The 24,176-nt window shown below is 39.2% G+C and overlaps 1 protein-coding gene across 1 annotated transcript in view; it reads right to left on the minus strand.

Annotated features, from left to right (window-relative positions):
* Positions 1 to 24,176, minus strand: part of LOC139727363 (complement receptor type 1-like) — a 75,419-nt gene that overhangs the window by 20,296 nt on the left and 30,947 nt on the right. The window contains exons 9-19 of the mRNA XM_071638323.1: positions 22,765 to 22,959; positions 20,646 to 20,749; positions 19,554 to 19,722; positions 18,721 to 18,945; positions 16,522 to 16,710; positions 15,210 to 15,407; positions 12,787 to 12,922; positions 12,055 to 12,173; positions 10,298 to 10,486; positions 9,751 to 9,939; positions 8,635 to 8,835 (exon numbers count right to left, since the gene is read on the minus strand). Of these exons, the coding sequence (XP_071494424.1) occupies positions 8,635 to 8,835; positions 9,751 to 9,939; positions 10,298 to 10,486; positions 12,055 to 12,173; positions 12,787 to 12,922; positions 15,210 to 15,407; positions 16,522 to 16,710; positions 18,721 to 18,945; positions 19,554 to 19,722; positions 20,646 to 20,749; positions 22,765 to 22,959 (1,914 nt within the window). The remainder of the gene's footprint in view (positions 1 to 8,634; positions 8,836 to 9,750; positions 9,940 to 10,297; positions 10,487 to 12,054; positions 12,174 to 12,786; positions 12,923 to 15,209; positions 15,408 to 16,521; positions 16,711 to 18,720; positions 18,946 to 19,553; positions 19,723 to 20,645; positions 20,750 to 22,764; positions 22,960 to 24,176) is intronic.

A 24,176-nucleotide genomic window follows, 5' to 3' on the forward strand; every position in this document is an offset into this window, starting at 1 on the left:
TAATGATTGCATGTACAGTGCCCTCCTCTTATAACGAAATTCCGATTACAACAAAATAAAAATTCAGGCCGTAACAGGTCGGCTCTTTGTAATTCAATTGTTTATTTGTTTGGTTAATACAAAATTTCGATATAACCCCCCCCCCCCAAAAAAAAAAAAAAAAAAATGCTAGTCCTGAGGACTTTGTTATACCTGGTGTCCACTGTACTGATACAAATGAGATGCAAATGCCATGTCCAGCATGTCTCCCATAGACAATATTCACCTTTAATATAAAATGCAGCAAATACAAACTGTCCATGTAATTTGTACAGTGTACATGGCAAGAAGGACTTGTTATAACCCAGAATGATGAGTTCGATAAGCAATTTACAGCAGTTGTTGAATTACTGCCATTGTACCTTCTCAATGCTCAAATGAAAACGAGGGTAATGAGATGCTAACATCATCATTTCATCAGATTTACATGGCATTGTGACTGACTTTAAAATTCTGACTAAGCATGAAAACTACAATGTCATACATTGGATCTTCCTTAATTTTTGCCTGTTAGATGTTGTTTGGTTGACTCTTGGCTCTGTTTAATTGTGTTATCATCCAAAGGATGAGTGGAGTTTAACTTTACTAAAGGCAGGTACTTTCTCATGTTCATTCTAAACTAACAAATACTATTCAAAGAGATATAGATCAGGATATCGTCGCTGGGGTGACAAGACCTTGTATCTGAAATTTTGGTGAAAATGACTTTTTTGGATTAATGGTCAAATAATGGGTTAAGTGATGTCCTGTTCAAATCCCAACTGTCTCACTCCAAAAATGAAGTCACCACGGCAAGTCAAAGGGAAGACTATCCCATTCGCTACAGTGCTTTGGCCGCCATGTTTTTTGGCTCTCCTGAGCATTTGACATTTTGTAGATCGTATACGAGGTCTTGTCGCCCCAGCGACGATATGTACACTCTACTTGTGTTCTCCCAGTATGAAGAACTCCTGATATGAAAGCATACCAACAGGCAAAGTGTACTGTACATGCCATATTCAGCGAGTCAATTTTTCTTCTTTTTTTTTAAAATCAGGACTTTTGTGGAGTACAGTAATTGACAGACAAATACAACATGTAGGTATTATTGCTCATTTGTGAAAGCAGGGATGCCAAGTTCAAAAAAATTTTATGAGTGAGATTTTCATGACTCGGCATCTCGGCATGCTAATGTGCGCGCGAGCGAGGGTGTGAGAGGGGTTTTTTCCCCCCTGTGGCCTCCCATGGTAAGGAGCCCTTTCAATTTTTAGCTCTTAATGGTGCGATCAGGTGCATACTTAAGTGACTATTTTTTACTTATTTTGATAGACAAAAGGGAAATGTACCTTCATTTGTAACTATCACTTTAATCTTTTGAGCTGTGCTCATTATTATAGGCCCAAGTTGCAGACTTCGCCCGATGCATGAGAAAAATGGGTGCCATGCGTGAGATCGTGAGATGGCCCCTAAATGCTCGAGTCTCACGCAGAATGCGTGAGACTTGGTAGCTCTGTGAAAGGTACCCAACGCATAAAATTAATGTTGAAATGAAACACTGAGAATTGATTTACAGTGTAATAGCATAGCGAGATTTGTTTACAGACTTCTCGATAGTGACATCCCGATTGTCAAAATTTTTGTGTGTTATGAAAGTTCAACAATTTCTGAAATTTCGACATCACAGTATTGCATTAAGCAGGTGTCTTTACAGAAAGTGTCATAGTATTCATCATTATGGAGATTTCAAAGAATGACACATTTCAAACATGGCAAACTTACTCCATTAAGTCATGAAGTGAGCTGGTTTTTTTTTCTTTCTTTTCCATTGTAACATGTGAATAGTACATGACAAAGATAAATGAATGCTTCAAATGGGAACTACTTCAAAAGAAAAAAAAATGAAACTGACCCCAATCTTGCCTGGTATGTGGTAAAACAAGAAAAGAAAAATGTTCTTTTTCCATTTTTCATTAAATCAAAGTTTGATTTCAGAGTGCTTGACTTTGCCTTGAAATTTTTGGATACTTACATATATACAACTGTATGTACATTGTAAGCAACGCTGTTTCGATGATGATGTGTCTTGCAAAATTACATTTTTGTAAACCAATTTTACCAAGTTTGAGATTTTCCATTGTGTGTTTTTGTGGGTGTGAAACACTGCCTGTTAAAAATCATGGCAAGGTAAACAAGGAAAAGTAGAAATTACGCGGTGCGTAACATATGTCCCCGCCAGAAGTAGCATTATGTAACAAAATGTGCAATATAGGTAAAAAATCAAGGTCAAAGGTCAAAGAAGTCAAAGGTCAAAATTCTGTGTAGAAGTTTTGAAGCCCTCACCTAGTGCCATCACATAAAGCAAATGGAATCGAAATTGGGTTAGAAATGGCGAAGGAGTAGCATTTTGTAGCCAATGTACAATATAATTGTGTAGGTCAAAAATCAAGGTCAAAGGTCAAAGAAGACAAAGGTCAAAATTCTGTGTAGAAGTTTTGAAGCCCTCACCTAGTGCTATCACATAAAGCAAACGGAATCGAAATCGGGTTAGAAATGGCGAAGGAGTAGCATTCTGTAGCAAAATGCACAATATAGGTCAAAAATCAAGGTCAAAGGTCAAAGAAGTCAAAGGTCAAAATTCTGTGTAGAAGTTTTGAAGCCCTCAACTAGTGCCATCATATAAAGCAAACGGAATCGAAATCGGGTTAAAAATGGCGAAGGAGTAGCATTTCGTAGCAAAATGTACAATATAGGTCAAAAATCAAGGTCAAAGGTCAAAGAAGTCAAAGGTCAAAATTCTGTGTAGAAGTTTTGAAGCCCTCACCTAGTGCCATCACATAAAGCAAACGGAATCGAAATCGGGTTAGAAATGGCGAAGGAGTAGCATTTTGTAGCAAAATGTACAATATAGGTCAAAAAATCAAGGTCAAAGGTCAAAGAAGTCAAAGGTCAAAATTCTGTGTAGAAGTTTTGAAGCCCTCACCTAGTGCCATCACATAAAGCAAACGGAATCGAAATCGGGTTAGAAATGGCGAAGGAGTAGCATTTTGTAGCAAAATGTACAATATAGGTCAAAGGTCAAGGTCAAAGGTCACGACTGAAATTCTGTGTAGAAGTTTCAAAGCTCCCATGTAGTGCTATCATATAAAGCAAACAGAATCAAAATTGGCTCATAAATGACAGAGAAGTAGCAAATTGAAGATTTTGATCACACACGGACGCACACACGGACACACGGACACACGGACGGACAGACGGACGGACGGACACACGGACACACACACGTACGGAGCCCGTTTCATAGTCCCCTGCTCGAACTCGTTCGGCGGGGACAATAAATATTCAGTACATGTATTACGCTGCATACGGTAAAAGTGGAAATTTTTGCAGTGCTGAAATTTTTGAGCAGTTTGCGTAACCAGAAACTAGTGCGAGAATAAAAGCACACAAATATTTTTGCTTGTCATATGTGACCGTGCACCTCAAAACGAACATAAAGTCGCACACACTGATTTTGCGTGAGGACTGAAAATAAGTGAAATGGGTCAACCTAGCCGAACTTGACTTTTTCATATTTTCTGAAAGAGCGGGTCTTCTTTTACATTATGCTAAAATTTGGTATCATAAAACGGGCAGGAAAGTGTGTTTTTTAGCAGTTTATCTCGAACATTTTTGGTAGAATAGTGTGATTATGTGTGTCTTTAGAATCTCTTTTTCATTTCTGAAAAAACCTTGTCCACACTCTTCACTTTCAACTCTAATAACTTTTGAAAGGATAGTGCTACTGTTTTGAAAGTTGGCATTAATTATGGACAGAATGTGTTAATGAGGCATGCTTAATTTCATTTTAATTTGATAATCCCTTCATTGTCGTTACTCTGGTGGTTTACTTCCTGTTTTTTGTCCCATTCATTGCACAGCCAGCACGGTTTGGTAAAGATTAAGCGCTTGAATAGACACTGTACTTCAGAGCCTCTTTTCTCAGTTCACACTTGTCCTGAGTTTGTGCTTTCTTTCCAATATTTAGATAGGTTAGGAGAGTCCATTTGATTTGAGTTGTACACCATTTTAAAGCTTAAAGTCCGTTCTTTCAGAATATGTTCTTAACTAAAAATTCATGTCTGGCGACTTTTTGTTTGTTTTGAGGTGCACAGTCACATATACAATGTATGATCATTTGCAGTTGATGTCTTAATGATTCTGCGGAATTGAAAACATGCAAACCTCATCTTGTCCGGCTGAGCGCAAAAAATTACTCTATATGCAAAAGTATCCACTTTTACAGTATACACCGTAGAAAAACAAAAACAAAACAAACCAAGCAAAAAACCCCTAAAACTGAAATGGAAAATGAGGTACAGCAACCCTTTGGTTTGAAACCATAAACCCACAGTACTTTTACAAATGAAGGGGTTGATGCAATATGTACAATTGTATGATAGTGCTAACCCACACTTTTGTCAAAATTGAGTTACATGCATTTTCATAATCCTTAACCTCCACTCTAACCTCTGTGAAAATATCATATTTGAATTCAATTAATAAGATGGTAAAAAATGCATGCATTCATGTTTTATTAATGTACAACATATGGACTTTCCAAACATTCAACAGCGATTATCTCAACATGACTATTGGGTGGGTTAGCATTACAATATATTGCACCGACCCCTTCAAATGTACATCACAGTTTGTATTAAGTGATTTTTCGTTGTGACTTTGGCTATAACACACAGGACACCATCACTGCAAAGATCTCTCTTTTCGGAGAACTGCTTTTAATACATACATGTATAAAGCCTTTACAGTTTATTTTTGGTAGCTCTTGATATTTCCTCCTGTTTGAGAAAATTGGTCTTTTATGGGCTTACTGTGGCGGGATGCCCACTGACACAAGTTAGCAGGATACAAATCTCGAGACTTGCATCACTATCCCAATCTCAAGGTTTTTGCCTGAGTGTGGACATGAAATTCCCACTGAATAGCGCAATCGGCATCGCGATCCAAATCCCAAGAAATTGTGTGACTGTTTCAAAATCATTGCGTTCATTTGAATTGAGATACATATACACTGCTGCACAATAATTCGCACCTACGGTATAGAGGAGAAATCTCAAGAATTTTTGCTATGTCATTCACACAATTTAACAGCACACTAATACAAGGCAAAGGTCACTGTTTTACAGTACATTTCAGGATTGCGCAGTTTGGTTAAAGGACAACTCCATCTTCATAGCTACAAGTGTATGTGGAATGAATGAATGCGGCAATATTAGTTGAACACATCAGTTAGAGTTTGAGAAAAATTGTACAACATGTTCAAAAGTTATGAATTTTCAAAGTTTTTCTACTCAGTTCTGCGGGATGAGAAGAAAATTCAACATATGTGACCCTGCACCTCAAAACAAACAAAAAGTCGCCAGACATGAATTTTTAGTTAATGCCATATTCTGAAAGAGCAGACTTTAAGCTTTAAAATGATGTATAACTCAAATCAAATGGACTCTCCTAACCTATCTAAATATTGGAAAGAAAGCACAAACTCAGGAAAAGTGTGAACTGAGAAAAGAGGCTCTGAAGTACAGTGTCTATTCAAGCGCTTAATCTTTACCAAACCGTGCTGGCTGTGAGATGAATGGGACAAAAAAACAGGAAGTAAACCACCAGAGTAACAACAATGAAGGGATTATCAGATTAAACTGAAATTAAGCATTCCTCATTAACACATTCTGTCCATACTTAGTACCAACTTTCAAAGCAGTAGCATTATCTTTTTAAAAGTTATTAGAGTTGAAAGTGAAGAGTGTGTACAAGGTTTTCCAGAAATGAAAAAGGGATTCTAAAGACACACCTAATCATACTATTCTACCAAAAATGTTCGAGATAAACTGCTAAAAAAAAACACACTTTTCTGCCCGTTTTATGATATCAAATTTTAGCATGATGTAAAAGAAGACCCTCTCTTTCAGAAAATATGAAAAAGTCAAGTTCGGCAGGGTTGACCCATTTCACTTATTTTCAGTCCTCACGCAAAATCAATGTGTGCGACTTTATGTTCGTTTTGAGGTGCACGGTCACATATTTTCACTTTTCTTGCATAATAAAAGAGCCCTTGACTTGTCTATTTCAGAAGGCAGGAGAAACTAGAAATGTCGCTACAGCGACTGGTTATACCCCCGCCTAACAACATTTCATAAGCTTTGGTCAAAAAACTGAGGAAGTAGTTAAATCAGCAAGATCTTTCCTTGATCTTCTGCCATTAATATGCCGTTACCATGGCAACGTACTTTCGGGTACTGTCGAAAAATGCGTCTTGCACATCTACAACCAAAGGCACACATCTGTACCAAGTTTCATGGAAATTGGGCAAAAACTGAGGAAGTAGTTTGCAACACAAAATTTTCCATCATTTTGGCTCATGATATGTGAGCTGTTACCATGGCAACATACTTTTTGTCACTGTCAAGAAATGTGTCATGCTGACCTATATCCTAAGACAAACATTCAATATGAATTCCACGAGAATTGGAAGAACACTGATGAAGCAGTTTTGCCATGAAGCATTTTGCCCTATATTTTACCAATAACATGCCGTTACCATGGCAACGCACTTTTTGCCACTGCGGAAATATGTGTCTTGCACATTAACGTATTCAGATGAACTTCTGTACCTAATTTCATAAAAATTGATCAAAAACTGTGGGAGGAGTTCGCGACGGAAGATTTGTACCCATTTTTGCCCATAATATGCCGTTACCATGGCAACGTACTTTTGGGTACTGTCAAAAAATATGTCTTGCACATCTACAACCCAAGGCACACATCTGTGCCAAGTTTTATGGGAATCGGTTGAAAACTGAGGAAGTAGTTCGCGACGCAAGATTTGCAACGGACCGACCGCCCGACCGACCGCCCAACCGACCGCCCGCCCGACCGCCCGACCGCCCGACCGCCCGACCGACCGCCCGACCGACCGTCCGCTGATTCCTATATACCCCCTTCAAACTTCGTTTGGCGGGGGTATAATAATATTACCTTAACATGTCACACGTTAGTGACAATTTTTTCAAAAAGCAAAATTTTGTGAAATTCCCTTTAATATATTCCTTATATCGTTCTATGCCAGTGACATCATATGTGACCCGCTATGTCCACAACAAAAAGGTCCTAAAGTCGCGCACGGTCGAAGCCGTGAAATCGAGTTTGAAGTCAGAGCATTAAAATTTGTCAAAACTTACGATTTTCTGATTTTGACATATTATTGGAGTCTGACATGTCTTCTATCATTTGTCGAAATTTTGACGCAAAATGATGAAAGGAAAGACCAAAAAATAGCGTTTTTCTGAGCCATGTTTTTTGGCGTTTCAGCGAAGCAGAAACTGGTTGGAAAATTTGGATTGAGCGCCACAGATAGGCTCCGCCCCTAACACCGACCAGAGTGATCTCATTGGTCGGTTTGCTGCTTGCTGCTAACCGAAGCGTGAAGCTCGCACACTGCCCAGTCGACTGGTGCGTGCAGGCGGGTTGCTCTATGCTCAGCCGCTTCTCTCATCCTGGTCACTGATTGGTCGGTGAGGAGACCGCAGAGCTGTGCTTGAATGAACTTTTCGGGGGTTGCTAGGGCTTACCTTCTATTGTCCGGAGCTGAAAACTGACTTGCGTGTCCCTTGATTGCGATTGCGTCGAAAGGAAAACTTTTAGGGCGCTTTTCTCGAAACAGTGATTTCCCAGACGTCTCGACATGCTCTCTTTTAAACATCGATATCTCCGCAGCCGATTATTTTTATAATTAATGTTATATATCAATTTAAAGCAGAAAGATTAGGGAATTATGTCATGCAATTTTCAAATAATCGACCTCACCCGACTTTAGGATCATTTTGTTGTAGCGGGTCACATATACTGTAGTAGTCTTCTCATCTAGCAGTGACTGAAGATACTTTGAAAATTCATAACTTTTGAAGATATTCTCTGATTTTCTCCAATCTTTCAATAATGTGTTCTATCAATATTGCCGCATTCACTCAACCCACATAAAGGTGGACCTGTCCCAATCTGCATAATTATTGGAATATTTTTGTCTGTGTGAATGGGCGCAAAAAAAAAAAAAAAATCTGACATTTGGATGGCAATCGTTATCCTGCTATTTTGTCTGTATGAATGCAACTTCAACCTCAAACATGTTTTTCTCTCATTTGTGGGGAGAGTGTGTTAGGAGTATGTATGGCGCTACGCGTACATCATAACATCATCATGACGTATAGCAGGTGTGAGGAAATCTGATGCTGTAATTGGCTTTTTCCTAGGGAATTCCCATCTTGCCACATGCAGGCATAATGTACATGCAGTCGCATACGCACACAGCAAATTTGTAACCAAATTCTGCTCACAACGAAGTAAAAATTTAGGCTGCAATATTATCTACTCTACATGTATATATCTTTATTGTTTATTTGTTCGCTTATATCCAAATTTCTTTATAACAAAAGAAATCTGCCTGTCCCGAGGACTTCATTGTAACGGGAGTCCACCGTAGTTAGTTAATATGAAAGGCAAGCAAACGTCCAGTCAAACTTAACCATTTGAGTGAGTTGTTGTATTCTAGTACGCAGCTCTCACCTGCACAAATGGCTTGGCTCACATCTTTCGTCCATGTCTGGCTGGCTGAACAAACGGTTTCGCTCAGCTGCGCCGGTTCAATCTCAAAACCAGGAGTCCTACACTGTAAGTTACAGACATCCTCATAGCGTGAGTCATTGAGACACGAGGCCGGTGCAATGGTGATCTGTGCAGTCTCAACGAGGGGTGGACAGGCTTTACCTGCAGGTAAGACACATTGAACAGATTTACAAGGTGTAAAGATTTAGTCAATATTTCTCTTTGTCTATTTGTCTCTATACATTCATTAACTTGGTTGGAGTGACTCACTGCAAATTTATAGGGTAGGGACAAGTATAAGCTTTCACTACTTGAAGAGTTTGTTTGCAAAAACCGATAAGTCCATTCTTGAAGATTTTGAAGTACGGTCTTTGTCATAAAGTACAAAATAATACCTTTCAAATGATATATTGGTCATTACATATACATGTAAAGGCACATTTTTGAAGTTATGGTCAAAAGAAGCAAAAATTTTCTTATTATTCTCTTTATATTTCTTGACCTTTAATCGCAAATATCTCCATTTGGCAAATATGGACTTATCGGTTTTTGCAAACAAACTCTTCACTTATTTATTGTTACAATTTACTGAGAAAGGCCTGCTCTCTGCAAAGATCCTGCAGCATATATCTTGATTATTCAACACTATTTAATATGAGAGCACTGTGCACAAAATGTGGATACAGACATACATACATACATATAGACACATACAGACAGGGAGACAAGATACACAAGCATTTTATATGAAACTGAAAGAGGTTGCCAGATTAATGTGATACATGTATCCTTCTGAAGTAGCACAAAGAAAATAAAAGCAGAAACACAACTGTTTGTTTTATACTGGACGGCAAACATAAGAAGTAATTGATGACTGAAACTTTTTTTATGAGACTAAAGAGAAACTCCCTGTCTTTAACTAATAACAGGACTGAAAATTATCAAAAATGGTGCGTACCTCAAACGCAAAAGATGGCGATTCTATGAGGCACTTTGTTATAAAGTTATAATGGTACAGAGTTAGGAAAAGTACAGGTTTTATTTGCTTTCCCCATCAGGGAAGAACTTGTGACTCACGTTGACAGATAAAGTTGGTTGAGAACCACACCCCGTCTGCCTTGCACCTGGTAACATTTGGTCCCACTCCTTGGTACCCCGGTGGGCAGTGGAAGGTGCACAGTGTGTTATATGGAGCAGGAACACCTGGCCGCCCACATCCAGACACCGTGGCCGGTGGTTGGACAGGTAGGGGCGGACATGTTCGCACTATGTAGAGACGAGTACAAAGATATACAAAGCACTGGTTTTAAGGTATATATACCAATCATGCATATATATTTTTCTCTCTTTTGTTTTTGCAATTGCTATATACATATTTCTTTGCTTTATTATACCAGTCTCGATAAGCTCATTTCAATGACACTTTTTTTCTTGCTCCAGTACCCTTTCAAATCTGGAATGTAAATATAAGCTGCTGAAACATTTTACACTAGTATACAGTCATACATTCAGCTAATAGCACATGGTCAAATCATCAGAGATGGGGGTATATACAGTTGCAATTATAAGCATTTGACAGAACTTGTCAATGCAAGAACAAGATACATGTGGTTTACACACCCACCTTGACAAACTGGCCTTGCATCACTCCAGACGGGTCTCGTATCAGGTGACAGGTCACATGATACCATGGCTGGGCCAACCAGGTCGTGTCCTATATCACAGGCAAAGTTGCACCGACTTCCCACGTAGGGGTCCTGGCAGCCAACCACCGAGCCATGGGGCAGGGGCTGCTGAAAACCGCAACGATGAACTGCAAAGACCAATGGGGTACAAAAAGAAACATTTCATGACTACATCTATACACGAGCTATGTAAATGCAAAACACTGCCCATTTTGTATGAGCAGAGTTATCAGGAAAGTTGTTCAAAAGAGTACAGGCAACTTCCATTACAAGAAAGCCTTTTTGATCGGCAGTTATTGTCTTGTTTTGTTTTTGTTTTGTTTTTGTTATATGAAAATTTTGTCAAAGCCAAATAATCATTTAAGTACATTACATGTATAAAGAAGTCGACAATTATTTTGGGACCTGAATTTTCACTTCATTATAGCTTGAGTTTCATTATAAAACTAGATATATCGCTATGGCGACTGATATGCCTCCGCCATAATGCATGGTTCTCCTAATAGGTCTATAGTACAATGTCTTGACAATGTGTGATGACAGTTTCAAACAATTGGCAAAATATTTAAATGACAGGTTTGACACAAATGTGCTGAATGTTCACTTTCCTAGAACTAGGTTCAATTGGATGAATGATTAAAATGTCAGAGTGCAGGTATTTGGGGAACTGACAAATTTTACTTGACTTTTGACCCTTTTATAAGTTTATGCATTGAGTAATTTTTCCAGGTATTGAGAAAAAGTATAATTTCAGTATCAAATGTGAAAATAGCATTATCTAAACCTGGCCTTTGACCTTTGACCTCACAGTTCCAAAGAGAATCACTGTTAGGTTGAACATGCATAAATATGTAAGTTTCATGATGATACCTTTAGTTACTTTTGAGATATGGAGGAAAAAGTGCAATTCAGCACTTTCACTTGACCTTTGACCTTTTGGCAAGAAACTTCCCACAGAATATATATTGTGTAATACATGTATACATCAAGTTTAAAAAAAAAACCCTTCATTCATTGCATAAATATAAGGAAAGTAGTGATATTTTGAGGAGTTGACCTTGACTTTTTACCCCCTGACCTTTGACCCATGACCCCCAACTTCCCTAGATAATCACTGCCCATCGGTACAAGCATATATACTAAGTTCCATGAAGATACCTTGAACCATTTGCGAGATATGGAGAAAAACATGAAATTTCAAATTTTTTTTTCACAAAATAACCTGTGACCTTTGACCTTTGACCCTGTGACCCTAAAATCCACACAAAGTATTATCCCCCAAGGATATACCCTCATACCAAGTTTGATGTAAAACCACCACACGGTTCTTGAGATATCGACAAAAACAAAACGGGACGGACGTACAGACGGACGTACGGATGGACGGACGGACGGACAACCCGAAAACATAATGCCTCCGGCCACTTCGTTGCGGAGGCATAAATATGTTTGTTATAACAGCACACTGCATGGGTCTGTGGCTGACAGTTGAAAATCTACTGCAGATACAAAATTGGAGGCCAGTGGCCACATTGGAAAGGCCATGTGGCCAGTACCCGTGGCAACATTAGGGTAATAATCATGGCAAGTCTCTCTGGTAAAGCAGAGCTAGGCAATACTGAATGAGGTTAGACTGGATAAAAGAGACTGTATTATCATTATTATTATGATTATGAGCAGCAAGAACAGCACCAACCTTGAACAGTAACAACCACATTACATCTTGTTTCCAGTCCAGTTGCGTCTGTTGCCAGGTAACTAATTCTGGTCTCTCCCTCCTGGAAAATATTGTCTGGCGGCAAAATGCCATTCACTCTGAATAAACAACACAAATACAATGTAAAACACATAGTTTCTCTTTGTTTTAAAGTGAAATGATTCATAATTTTTCATCTCTTGTCCTATTTTGAAGTTTCATTATTCCACTAGTACATTAAGGAAAATTGTTTGTCACAATTTACTGCAATGTGCAGATTTTTAAAAATATGACTTTATTCTTCACTGCCAATGCAGTATCTTGGAAAATGACCAGTGACTTATCTAATGTATGTTTAGTCAGATCAAACTCTATCCTGTCATGAATACACGGAAGTTTGCAAATCAATGTCTCTAAAGACATAAACACATGAAAGTTAACCAGTTGAGGACGAGTCCTGAGTATACATAGTTGGGCAAGGGTATGGGAAATGCCTGTCATAGCAAAATCAGTCCGTTCTCGAAGGGTTAACAACAAAATCTAATGGAAGTCTGTGCTGATGTGTTACATGTATACATTGGATTTTGTTTAACATGTTGAGGACGAGTCCCGAGTATACGCCGGCAAGCGTCTTTGGGAAATGCATGTTGTACCAAATCAGTCTGTCTTCAATGGGTTCAATGCAAATCAAATCAATCTCTCTCTGTGGGCAAGATTCCAGCTATGTCGTACCTTGTCACGTTCACTTGTCCTGAGTTGTCACTTGCGACAGGTTGCTGGAAGTCGACGTGAGCTTGGAGACCCCCTCTCTCTGCATCCACCCTGATGTGATGGGGACATGGGACGTCAAAAGCTGGTGCCTCCACATCTGAGGTTGGGAAATGATAAGAGCCCAATGTAAGTCAAAGTTCTACGGCCTTTCCTTTAACCCTTACCTACCAATTCATTCAATCTCGCAATTCATGTGAATGCTGTGATAATTCATCAATGGGATAGTTCATATAGCAGCAATAACTTGGACAATGACCTCATTTATCTTACACACACTGATCTTCTCTTACAGTCTGTGAACTCTAACCTAACATCCCACAGCCCCTGGTCTTGCCCCGCTTCCTTTCACTATTCTTTGTATGTTTATACCCCCGCCAAACGAAGTTTGAAGGGGGTATATAGGAATCAGCGGACGGTCGGTCGGTCGGGCGGTCGGGCGGTCGGTCGGGCGGTCGGTCCGTTGCAAATCTTGCGTCGCGAACTACTTCCTCAGTTTTCAACCGATTCCCATAAAACTTGGCACAGATGTGTGCCTTGGGTTGTAGATGTGCAAGACGTATTTTTTGACGGTACCCAAAAGTACGTTGCCATGGTAACGGCATATTATGGGCAAAAATGGGTACAAATCTTGCGTCGCGAACTCCTCCCACAGTTTTTGATCAATTTTTATGAAATTAGGTACAGATGTTCATCTGAATATGTTAATGTGCAAGACACATATTTCCGCAGTGGCAAAAAGTGCGTTGCCATGGTAACGGCATGTTATTGGTAAAATATAGGGCAAAATGCTTCATGGCAAAACTGCTTCATCAGTGTTCTTCCAATTCTCATGGAATTCATATTGAATGTTTGTCTTAGGATATAGGTCAGCATGACACATTTCTTGACAGTGACAAAAAGTATGTTGCCATGGTAACAGCTCACATATTATGAGCCAAAATGATGGAAAATTTTGTGTTGCAAACTACTTCCTCAGTTTTTGCCCAATTTCCATGAAACTTGGTACAGATGCATGCCTTTGGTTGTAGATGTGCAAGACGCATTTTTTGACAGTACCCGAAAGTACGTTGCCATGGTAACGGCATATTAATGGCAGAAGATCAAGGAAAGATCTTGCGGATTTAACTACTTCCTCAGTTTTTTGACCAAAGCAAATGAAATGTGGCACACACCTTGATCTTGGTGGGAAGATGTGGAAGACATATTTTTCGGACGTGCCGGAAGCTGCGCTGCCATGGTAACGGCATATAAATGGCAGAAGATCAAGGAAAGATCTTGCGGATTGAACTACTTCCTCTGTATTCGACTGAAGCTCATGAAATGTGGCAAACACATTGGTCTTGGTGGGAAGATGTGCAAGACATATTTTTTGGACATGTCGGAAGCTGCATTGCCATGGTAACGGCATATTAATGGTGGAAGATCAAGGAAAGATCTTGTGGATTGAACTACTTGCTCAGTTTTTGACAAAAGCTTATGAAATGTGGCACACACAATAGTCTTGGTGGGAAGATGTGCAAGACATATTTTTCGGACGTGTCGGAAGCTGCGTTGCCATGGTAACGGCATTTAAATGGCAGAAGATCAAGGAAAGATCATTCCTTGGGTAAGACTGTCGTCACGGGGCGGGGGTATTAATCACCTTAAGTGATATTTCTAGTTTTGACAATCGCTATTGGCGCGTTCAGAGTTAAAGGAATTGGTGAACATGTAAGCGAGATCAAACAATGCTGTACACATAAAGACTACACTGTATTCCCACTCATAGTTTTCTGAATTAGACCACAGTACCCATGCATAAGTTTTGATTTGACAATATTTGTAAGCATTACACCACATAAGTTATATATACCTCTGGAAAGCTTACGTCATGAAGGTTTCAAAGCTGACAATATTATTGTCTTGCAATGTGAAGACTATTCATATTGTTCATAACTGGTATCTCTTGGACAAATAATATAAATATTTGTAAATGTGTATTTAACATGTGATATATTAAGGTATGTGACATCACATAATGCACATAAGCAAATGTCCTGTGCATAATAGATTCCTTCTGACCTGTATTATAACTATGGAACAATTGTTTGGGAACCTCTGATTTTACCTTTATGACTATCACAATTCTTTTGTGGGTTTTTGTTTGTTTGTTGTTTTTTGTTGGTAGTGGCAGCATTGGGGAAAATCCACAAATAGTAAAGCTAAAAAACTTTTTCTTTCATCTTATTTTCAGTGGCATTTTATTCTGATTCAAGGGCAGTACTTGTAGTCTTACTAAAATGCTTTCAGAGGGGTCACCTAATTAACCTCTGGCACAATGGAACAAGCTTCAAGAAATGGCCACCATGAAAAGAGAGGAGCTACAGTAATTGAGATGATGGTACCTTGGCAGTAGGGTCTCTCGCTGTGGTTCCACTCTCCCTCCGTACTGCAGGCAAGCAAGGCTGGGCCACGGAGCTGAAATCCCCGCCCGCAGGAGAACTCACAGCTGGTGCCAAAGGGGACGGCACTGGCTGTAGAGCACTGCTGTGGCATCACCTCTCCAAACGGTATCCTCATCTCGGCTGGACAGGTCTTGACAACTGTTGGGTTGGAGGATAGAGAGACATATTAATGACATCCTGATGGCTATAAAATGGACATAGAGGTTACAATCTCAAGGGGGAAATGAAAACTCCATGTATACAATTCATCAAAACAGTTGAATTTTGGTTCAACTTAATCAAAACAACAACAGAATAGTAAATACTATTTCCATTTGAATTCTACTGCATATTCTAGGTATTCATAAGAAACAAACACTACCTCCTCCCTTTCCCTAAAATACACTACACACATTCATATATGCACAAAAATATTACAGAATGAAGCCATTTTTTTTTTTCAGATTGAAATACCAAAGGAGCAGACCCCTTCAGTTTAAGTAAAGCAATACTATTCAATTGCAAAATATCAAATCACCAGAGAAATGGTGCAGAAATATCAATGGCTTGCAGAGTGGAGCTTACGATCTTTTACCTGGAACTGAATAGTGGCAGAATTGCTACCTTACCTCACCTCAACAACCTCTTCTCTTCACTTAAAAAAACCACAAAAAGTTAAAATGATACCTTTAACATTAAACACTAAAACTATTCTTACCAATACAATAAGTTAACTGATTGCTTTAACATTGACATGAAACAAATTTTTGAAATCTCAGAGTCTGGCTGAACAAATGTGTATTCTGCTATTTTCATAAGCATTTAGTTGAGTTTATTTGGATTTGGTTTTGTTTCAATATGTTCAGACGTTCTCAGTTCAAACATTAACGTATTGAGATATACGTTAGGCAGACCATGCAGGGCCTCGTTTCATAAAACATGTTTATCAGTGAAAACCTCCACATTTCTATGGCAAATTTGCTCTCAGCCAATCAGATGCAAGGATTTCAGTAGCTGTAAACAACTATTACAACTTGTCACTGATAACAAATTCTATAAAACGGTGCAAAGGTTAATAATAACTCTGATTCTTAATAAATGAATAAATGAAAGCAACAAAGTAATATACAAATTACAAAGCTTGTGGTAATCATAGGTAAAGGATGCATTTAGATAGAGGGAAGGCACTTAATTCCACTCTCATACTGTTTAAAGGGGAGAATAATTCTGTGTGATTCCAGATTCTGTTGGTCTGAGAGAGTGATTATCTTACCAGTGCAGTGTAGGTCACTTCCACTCCAAGACCCGTCAGCCTGGCAAGTCCTTCTCAGGCTCTCAACCCTAGAGGGCGTGGTGTAACCGTCATCGCAAGCAAAGACGCATGCTGTCTGGTATGGTACCTTCGGTGGTTGGCAGTTAGTAGCCGACCCATGGGTGACAGCTGGCAGGGTGCAGTTATTCACTGTGGATAGACCAGAATATATATACCTCATAAGTTAACAATGCATAAATAGTGTGTTTCATTATCATCAAAACAAAGGGATTCCGTTGCAGCCAAACTTTTTGGTCTGATAAATTCACATCTTTGAGAGCTTATCAACTTGTATCTTATAAACATCAAAATCTAATGAGATTTGAAAGACTGGTTAAAAAGAGGACAAGGGAAAAAGACAAAAGAATAGAAATGGAAAATCTTTGCATTTAAACGAACTAGAAATGTCGCTATGGCAACTGGTATGCCTCCGCCATAATGCATGATTCTCCTAATAGGTCTATAGTACATGTAGACAATGTGTGATTACATTGTCACAAAATTGGCAAAATATTAAAATGACAAGTTTGTCACAAATATGTTGGATATTCACCTTCCTTGATCTACATTTGTAGGTTTAATTGGATGAATAGGAGAGCATGTATTTGGGGATCTAAGGACTTTAACTTGACTTTGACCCATTCATAAGTTTATAATGCATTGAGTAATTTTCAAGGTATGGAGAAAAAGTGCAATTTCTGTATTGAAAAGTTCATTTGTACCATTTTCATCTGGCCTTTGACCCTAAAATTCATAGGATAATCACTGTCAGGCACAACATGCATAAATATGTAGTAAGTTTCAAGATAACTTGAGCCACTTCTGAGATATGGAGGAAAAAGTTAGTTCAGCACTTTCCCTTGATCTTTGACCTTTTGACCTTTGAGGCAAACAAAAAAAAAAGAAGAAAAAAGAAAGTTTCCAGAGAATCTCTATTAGGTTATACATGCATACACCAAGTGTAAAAAAAAAAAATGATAATCCTGCTGGCATTGCATAAATATGAGGGAAATAGTAAAATTTCGAAGTGTTGCCCTTGACCTTTGACCCCTGACCTTTGACCCATGAACCCTAAATTCTCTAGATAATCACTGCCAGTCAGTACATGTATATATACTATGTTCCATGAAGATACCTTGAACAATTTCCAAGATACGGAGAAAAAAGTGAAGTTTTAATATTTTTACTTGACCTTTTGACCTTTGACCTTTGATCTCATGACCCCAAACTTTCACCAGTGAATCTTAATTGGGTAATACATGTATACACTAAGTTTCAAGAAAATATCTTCAAGCATTGCATAGTTATGGTGGAAATAGTGAAATTTTACATATTTGACCTTGACCTTTTGACCTTTGACCTTGAGCATGTGCACCCAAAAGTTGATAGGCACAACTTCACCCCCTAATACACATACATGCCAAGTTTCATTAGGATACCTCAAAACGTTTTTTAGTTACACTGTCCACAAAATTCATTACAGACGGACAGACGGACAACCCGAAAACATAATGCCTCCGGCACCACTTCGTGGCGGAGGCATAAAAAATACAATCATTTAGCACCTGTTAAATAGCACACACAATTATCCGTTATGATATCTGCCACTAGAACAAAATGCACTTTTTAATGTAACCCAAGATTGATATACATTAGGATATATGGCGCATTCACTCAAATATATTTCACATCTACAGTGCACTCCTGTTATAGCGAACATGGTTATTACAAAGTTCTGGTTACAACAAAGCAAAAATTCAGGCCACAGTGTATCTACTCTATGTATTTTATTGTTTATTTCGACGGTTATGACGAAATTTTGATATAATGTAAGAAAACTGCTAGTCGGGAGGACTTTGTTATAACGGGAGTCCACTGTAGACAAGTTTTAACATGATAACAAGTACAGGTTCTGATAGTGATAGCCCGTTCATAACAAGTTTTAACCTGTTGAAGACTAGCACACTATGGACTGGGTCTCTTAGAACTAAATGTGTGTTATAGCAAAATCAGTTCATCCTCAAGGTTATGCAGAACAAACCAGAAGAGAGCTCAAAGTGCACTTAACGATTCACTACCAGGTATCTTTCACATCTGAAAGATTTTTTTTTTTTTTTTTTTTTAAGCAGTTACTGTTATCTCTTTACCAGCAAGACTTACCATTACAGACTTCAAATTGTCCCGACCAAAACCCGGCCAGAGTGGTGGGACTGGCACGTTCGCAACGCCTGGTGCTGGAGGCCGCGCCGGTAGAGAGTGTGTGGCCGACTTCACAGGTGACTCGGCAGCTGGAACCAAAGAGAGCTGCGCCATCGCACCTGCCATTTCCTGGGGTCAAAGCTGTTACTCCATGGTGCGGGACTGGAAGTGGTGGGCATCGACTTACTGTGAGATTAAAGAGAGGGAGAGAGAGAGGTTTCTGGAAAGCCTTTGGTGCTGTATCTTGGTAAGAAGACTAATGATGCGGTTATGCATTGACACAAAATTACAAATTATGAGAGTAAAAGGCATACAAGGAGGACGGCCCAGAGATCAGGACCAGTTGGAAATTTGTGTTGCTTGAAAGTTTGCGTGGTGATGTAAATGAGAAAGAGATATTTGTGGTAACACCATGTGTACGTATTCCTTTCAAGGATTGCATACACATGGTGCTAGTGCAAACTCCTAATCTTTCTTCCTCATTTTGAAATCATTGTGTTACATCAAACTTGTGCAAAGAAGAGATTATGTTTCAACATTTTTTTTTTTTTTTTTTGGGGGGGGGGGGGGGGGGGAGGGAGAGGTAAGATGGTAGGCACAAGCTCCGAAATAACAACTTTTACAAAAATCTGCATTGACATATTAAAAATGTGACAAGGAGGGTGGTTTGCATAATTATTTCCTTTGAGGGAAAGAAAAATAATAATGGCGTAGAGAATGATAAACTGATGAATTCATTTGACTCAACGGATATAGCAATGTTGAGAAGAAGTGTCAGGTTTTTGCACTCTCACCTTGGATGCGAATGTTGAATGCACATGAGGCCGAATTTCCTGCCGGGTCAGTGGAGGTGTACACAACCCTGTGACTACCCTCTTGAAGCGTGGCTGGCTTGACGGGGCCAACTGCCACACCATCTATGGTATCTAGAGTGGCAGGGAGGGGAGCCCCGCGGTCTCTACCCTAGAAAATGAGATGGGCGTTGGTCATAGGAAAGCATATTAATTCATCACATTACAAAAAAACAAACAAACAGTGTATAATGTATACATACATATATAAAGATATATCTTTATAGTATACACGTAGCATGGAGTGATGCACTTTGAGCATTCTACAGTGTGGATTTGACGTGTAAGAAAAACTGAGCAGGAAGCATGAAGTGTACAATGCCATGGAATACTGTATAAGCTGTAATTTTTGCGAGGGTCGAAATTTTGCAAATATCATGAATCACAGTTGGATCGCGAATGTAACAACACGCAAAAATGTCACCATACGCTAGGTTAGTAGTGCGTTTATGAAGGCCTCTGTGTTAATTTGCAAAAACAACATCTCGCAAAAATGTCCATGACCTCCTCATTCGCGAAAAATATCTGTACGCGAAAATAACAGTGTACAACTGTATGCAGTAGTTGAATTAGACGTTATTTTGGCAGCATGAACCAACCTTGGTAGGACTGCCAAACTTAATATTTGACGACAAAACCCAAGTGCTGATATACTAGATACAGTGGACTCCAGTTATAACAAAGTCCTCAGGACCGGCAGTTTTCTTTCGTTATATCGAAATTTCATTATAACCAAACAAATAAACAACAAAAAACATAGAGCAGATAATGTTGAGGTCTGAATTTTTATTTCGTTGGATTCACACTGGAATTTTGTTATAACCATTTCATCATAATGGCCGAGCACACTGTACACTATAAAGCATACAGATAAATAGTTACTGTTATGAACCAAAAACACAAACAAGATATGTCAGAATTGCTGTCTACCAAATATTACAATGTACGACATATACAAACTGTATAATATTTCATCAATGAGGGCTTCTTTTAATATCATAGCATAAAACAGAAAAAGGCCACATTTTATCTCACTGTTACTGGCTCCCATGAGTCCCAGGGTATTGGGGCAGATGTTGAGCGTTCTCCTGCCACAAATGTCTTGTCACCTGGGCAAGTCAGCTCCGGCTGGGTGGTATCTGTGTTTGGAGATCACAACAGCTGTGTTTAAAATCACCAAAAGGCAATTCCTTCCACCAATGATCTCAACTTAGTGAAAACATGCACAAACTTGATATAGAAGCAAAGTAAAGCAAGTGCAACTCTACACAAAGTTTGAGTTTTTGTTTTTGTATGTGTGTGTGTGTGTGGGGGGGGGGGGGGGATTTGTTCTACAGATACAACCATAGGAAAGACCTCTGTGGGATATTTCTACATATAAACTGTAGAGTCAGTGAGTAAAAAATCAACCACATTAAGTCCACATAAACCAGTTATTGTTCTCCATTTTTGAGATATGGCAACTTCAATGAATAACTACCAATTCACCATGATGCTCTTACTTTCACTGTCAGTGTTTGTACTTACATGTGCTCATTTAACCCGTTGAGGACGGGCTGGTTTAGCTATAACATGCATTTCCCAAAGACACCTGCCCGAGTATACTTAGAACTATAGTCTCCAGCAGCTTAAATAAATGCATTATCAAGCACACAAGACTTGTCAATGAAATAATGGAAATAACTGGGCATAGTTAAAATCACCTTCACAGGTGGGTAAGGTTCCATCCCAAGCCCCGCTGGCCTGGCAGACGCGGCTCAATGATCCTCCGGTCTGGCTAAATCCTAAGTTGCACGTCAGCGTGCAGCGAGTGCTGAATTTCTGTCGCCCCCCAACGTTCTGTGACGCTCCTTGGAAGACGCAGCTCCCGATGGCACCATTGGCCGGGACAGGTGGTTGTGGACATGTCACAACTTGCAAATGAGAATCAAGGAAAGCATTTTTTTTCCCCCATCAAAATTGTATTTCCTTGAACCCAGGAATCATGCTCAATTTTGCAAACAGTAAGAAAGACTTTGTACGATGCTTTTTCAGGTAAATGATTAAAATGCATAATCTCTGATGACTGCAGCAGACCAAAAGGTGACAATTTTCATTTCTGTGACTGTGGAATAGTATCTCACCAACAAACTTCTTTTAAGGGAAGCACTAAATGAGAGACAATGAAAATTTATGACAGAATGATTTGCAGAGGTTTTTCTAGCTCAACTATCAAAACCAAAAAGGAAATCTGTATTATACTCTGAACAAACGAATATATCTTTTTTTTACTGCATAATGTGCAACTGAAAAGTGGTATGCATATGTATTTTTCTGGAGAAATGAAGGAGAAATGGCATTATAAAACAAGATGTTCAGATGATCACAAGTCACCCACTGGTGCAACTCAGATCCTCTCCTCGCCAGAATCCATTTCCGTCGCCATCACCGTCGTCAGCGCACGTACGCTGTACAGGTGCCGTGGGCAGATAACCAACATTACACGCCAGGGTGCACACAGTGCCATAATTTTCTCGCGTATTGGTACAACCCTGTCTCCGTCCATTGCTGGGTGCAGGTAAGGCACTTGTGGGGCAAGTTATTACTGTATAGAAGACAAGACGACAAAGCACTTGGTAATGTCAAGGTATTTAATGCATTGATAATTGTACCCGTTTTATATGCTGAAAATTCCCTTGGGTCATTCCTTTGCATTTTGATAAATCTGGGGGGTGTTTCATCAACGCTTGTCAGCGCCGACAACTGTCGGCGCTGACCAATTTGATTGGCTGAGATGCTCTGGCCACTGACTGTTACTATGGTGATTCAAGTTGTCAGCGCCGACAAACATTGATATGAAACACCCCCCAGGTTTCCTAATCAGTTGCTTTTAACAATATACAAATTCCACAGACACAATCCAAAGTATATTCACTACAGTACTGATCCTACACTGCAAATGTTACGAAACAGGAAGAAGCCAATAAATCAGTTTGACATAGTGATTTTTATTTTCAACTGCTACTGCAAACTGATAAAAATGCAATCTAGAACAATTGGAGTACCAAGTCACGAGAAATATCACAGCTTGACAACATTCACACTCGAAATCCTTTTACTGTAACAGTATTCTCTACCGCAACAAGATCCACAAAATTAATGTCATCTCACTAACGGTGGCAAGTTGGCGGGTTGCCGCTCCATGTGCGATCATGCTGACAGGTCAGGACGCTCGCTCCCTGCATGTAGTAACCGGCGGAGCAGGAGAAGCTGCACCGATTGCCTGTGGGGACGACATTACCGGCTGGACAGGCTCCAGTGGTGGAGATGCTAAGGGCCGGTGTTAGGTGTGGCTTTGTGCAGTGCTTTCCTGTGGTTTGAAAAAGATTGAAAGGCATTAAAATTAGTAACAACACAGCTTTATTAGCCCCCCCCCCCCCCCCACCCCCGATTGCACTTGGTAACACACAATTTATAATCTAGATTTGTTACTTGACAGCTTGTTTATTGATGGATAGATGAATCTAAACCTGGGCAATAGGTACCTCGGACAATTACCTACCTGGAAACAATTGCTATTAAAAGACAATACCATACAGCCCCCTTACCCTTTCGTTCTCACCCGTTGTGTCCCACTGGGTGCTGTTAATGGGCCAAGGTTGGGCTGAATGATGAATCATGTGACGATTACAATGACAATACAAGTAAGAGTGGTTACTCATACAGCTATTAAGTCCATCATCTGGTGCTTATGGTGCTTTAGTGTATAGAGAAGGGGATGACAAAGAAAAATTTGCATCAAACACACACACACACACACACATTGAGAACCAAGAGGAAATTATATTTTACACTTGACCCGTTACTAGTATGCAAAATTGAATAAGTTTGTTAAGTTTTTTAGTTAAAGATATTTGATTTAGTAGGAGGGTGATATTGTTCCAGTTTGGGGCCAATGACAGATTAAGTGTGATATCCCCATGAGTGCTTTATTTATGGTACATATGAATTGTGGATTCCTAGTCCTAGTGACAGAGAGTAAAGTGTAGGTCTGAAAAATGGAAATGCAGTCTTGCACATAAACTGGGGCGTGTGACTTTCAATACAGGATGTGATGTACATGAAGTAGGATTTATAAAGATTATTGTTTGTTTGTTCATTTGTTTTTCAACAGGAAGCCAACTATGAATTAGTGCTCTTAGTACAAGGTTACATACTCAGATTTCTCTGAATATGTCAAGACTCAAGTGGCAGACTTTTGAAGGCACTGTACTGTGACCTTAGTCATTCTTGAAATGATTGTCAGTACTGAACAAGGCACTAGGAAAACTAGATGGGAAAAAATGAGTGCATGAAGCAATAACTCAATCAAGTAGGACTATAAAGGAATGTATTCATCAAGAGCCATTACAAGTGCCAATTATTGTCATAGGCAATTTGGAGATATATAAAGTTCCTAATTTCTCTCATAGACTTGCACCATTGACTCCTAAAAAGCAATGAAAACCAAGTTATGTAAAATCAATGCATGGAAGGCACTGCATCTTATCTATGTTAGATATGGACATACTGTCTACAACAAGTCAT

Source organism: Diadema antillarum, unplaced genomic scaffold, assembly GCF_040938485.1.
Source record: "Diadema antillarum isolate AM-2024a unplaced genomic scaffold, OU_Dant_1.0 seq00000129_RagTag, whole genome shotgun sequence".
In the NCBI taxonomy this organism is placed as follows: Eukaryota; Metazoa; Echinodermata; class Echinoidea; order Diadematoida; family Diadematidae; genus Diadema; species Diadema antillarum.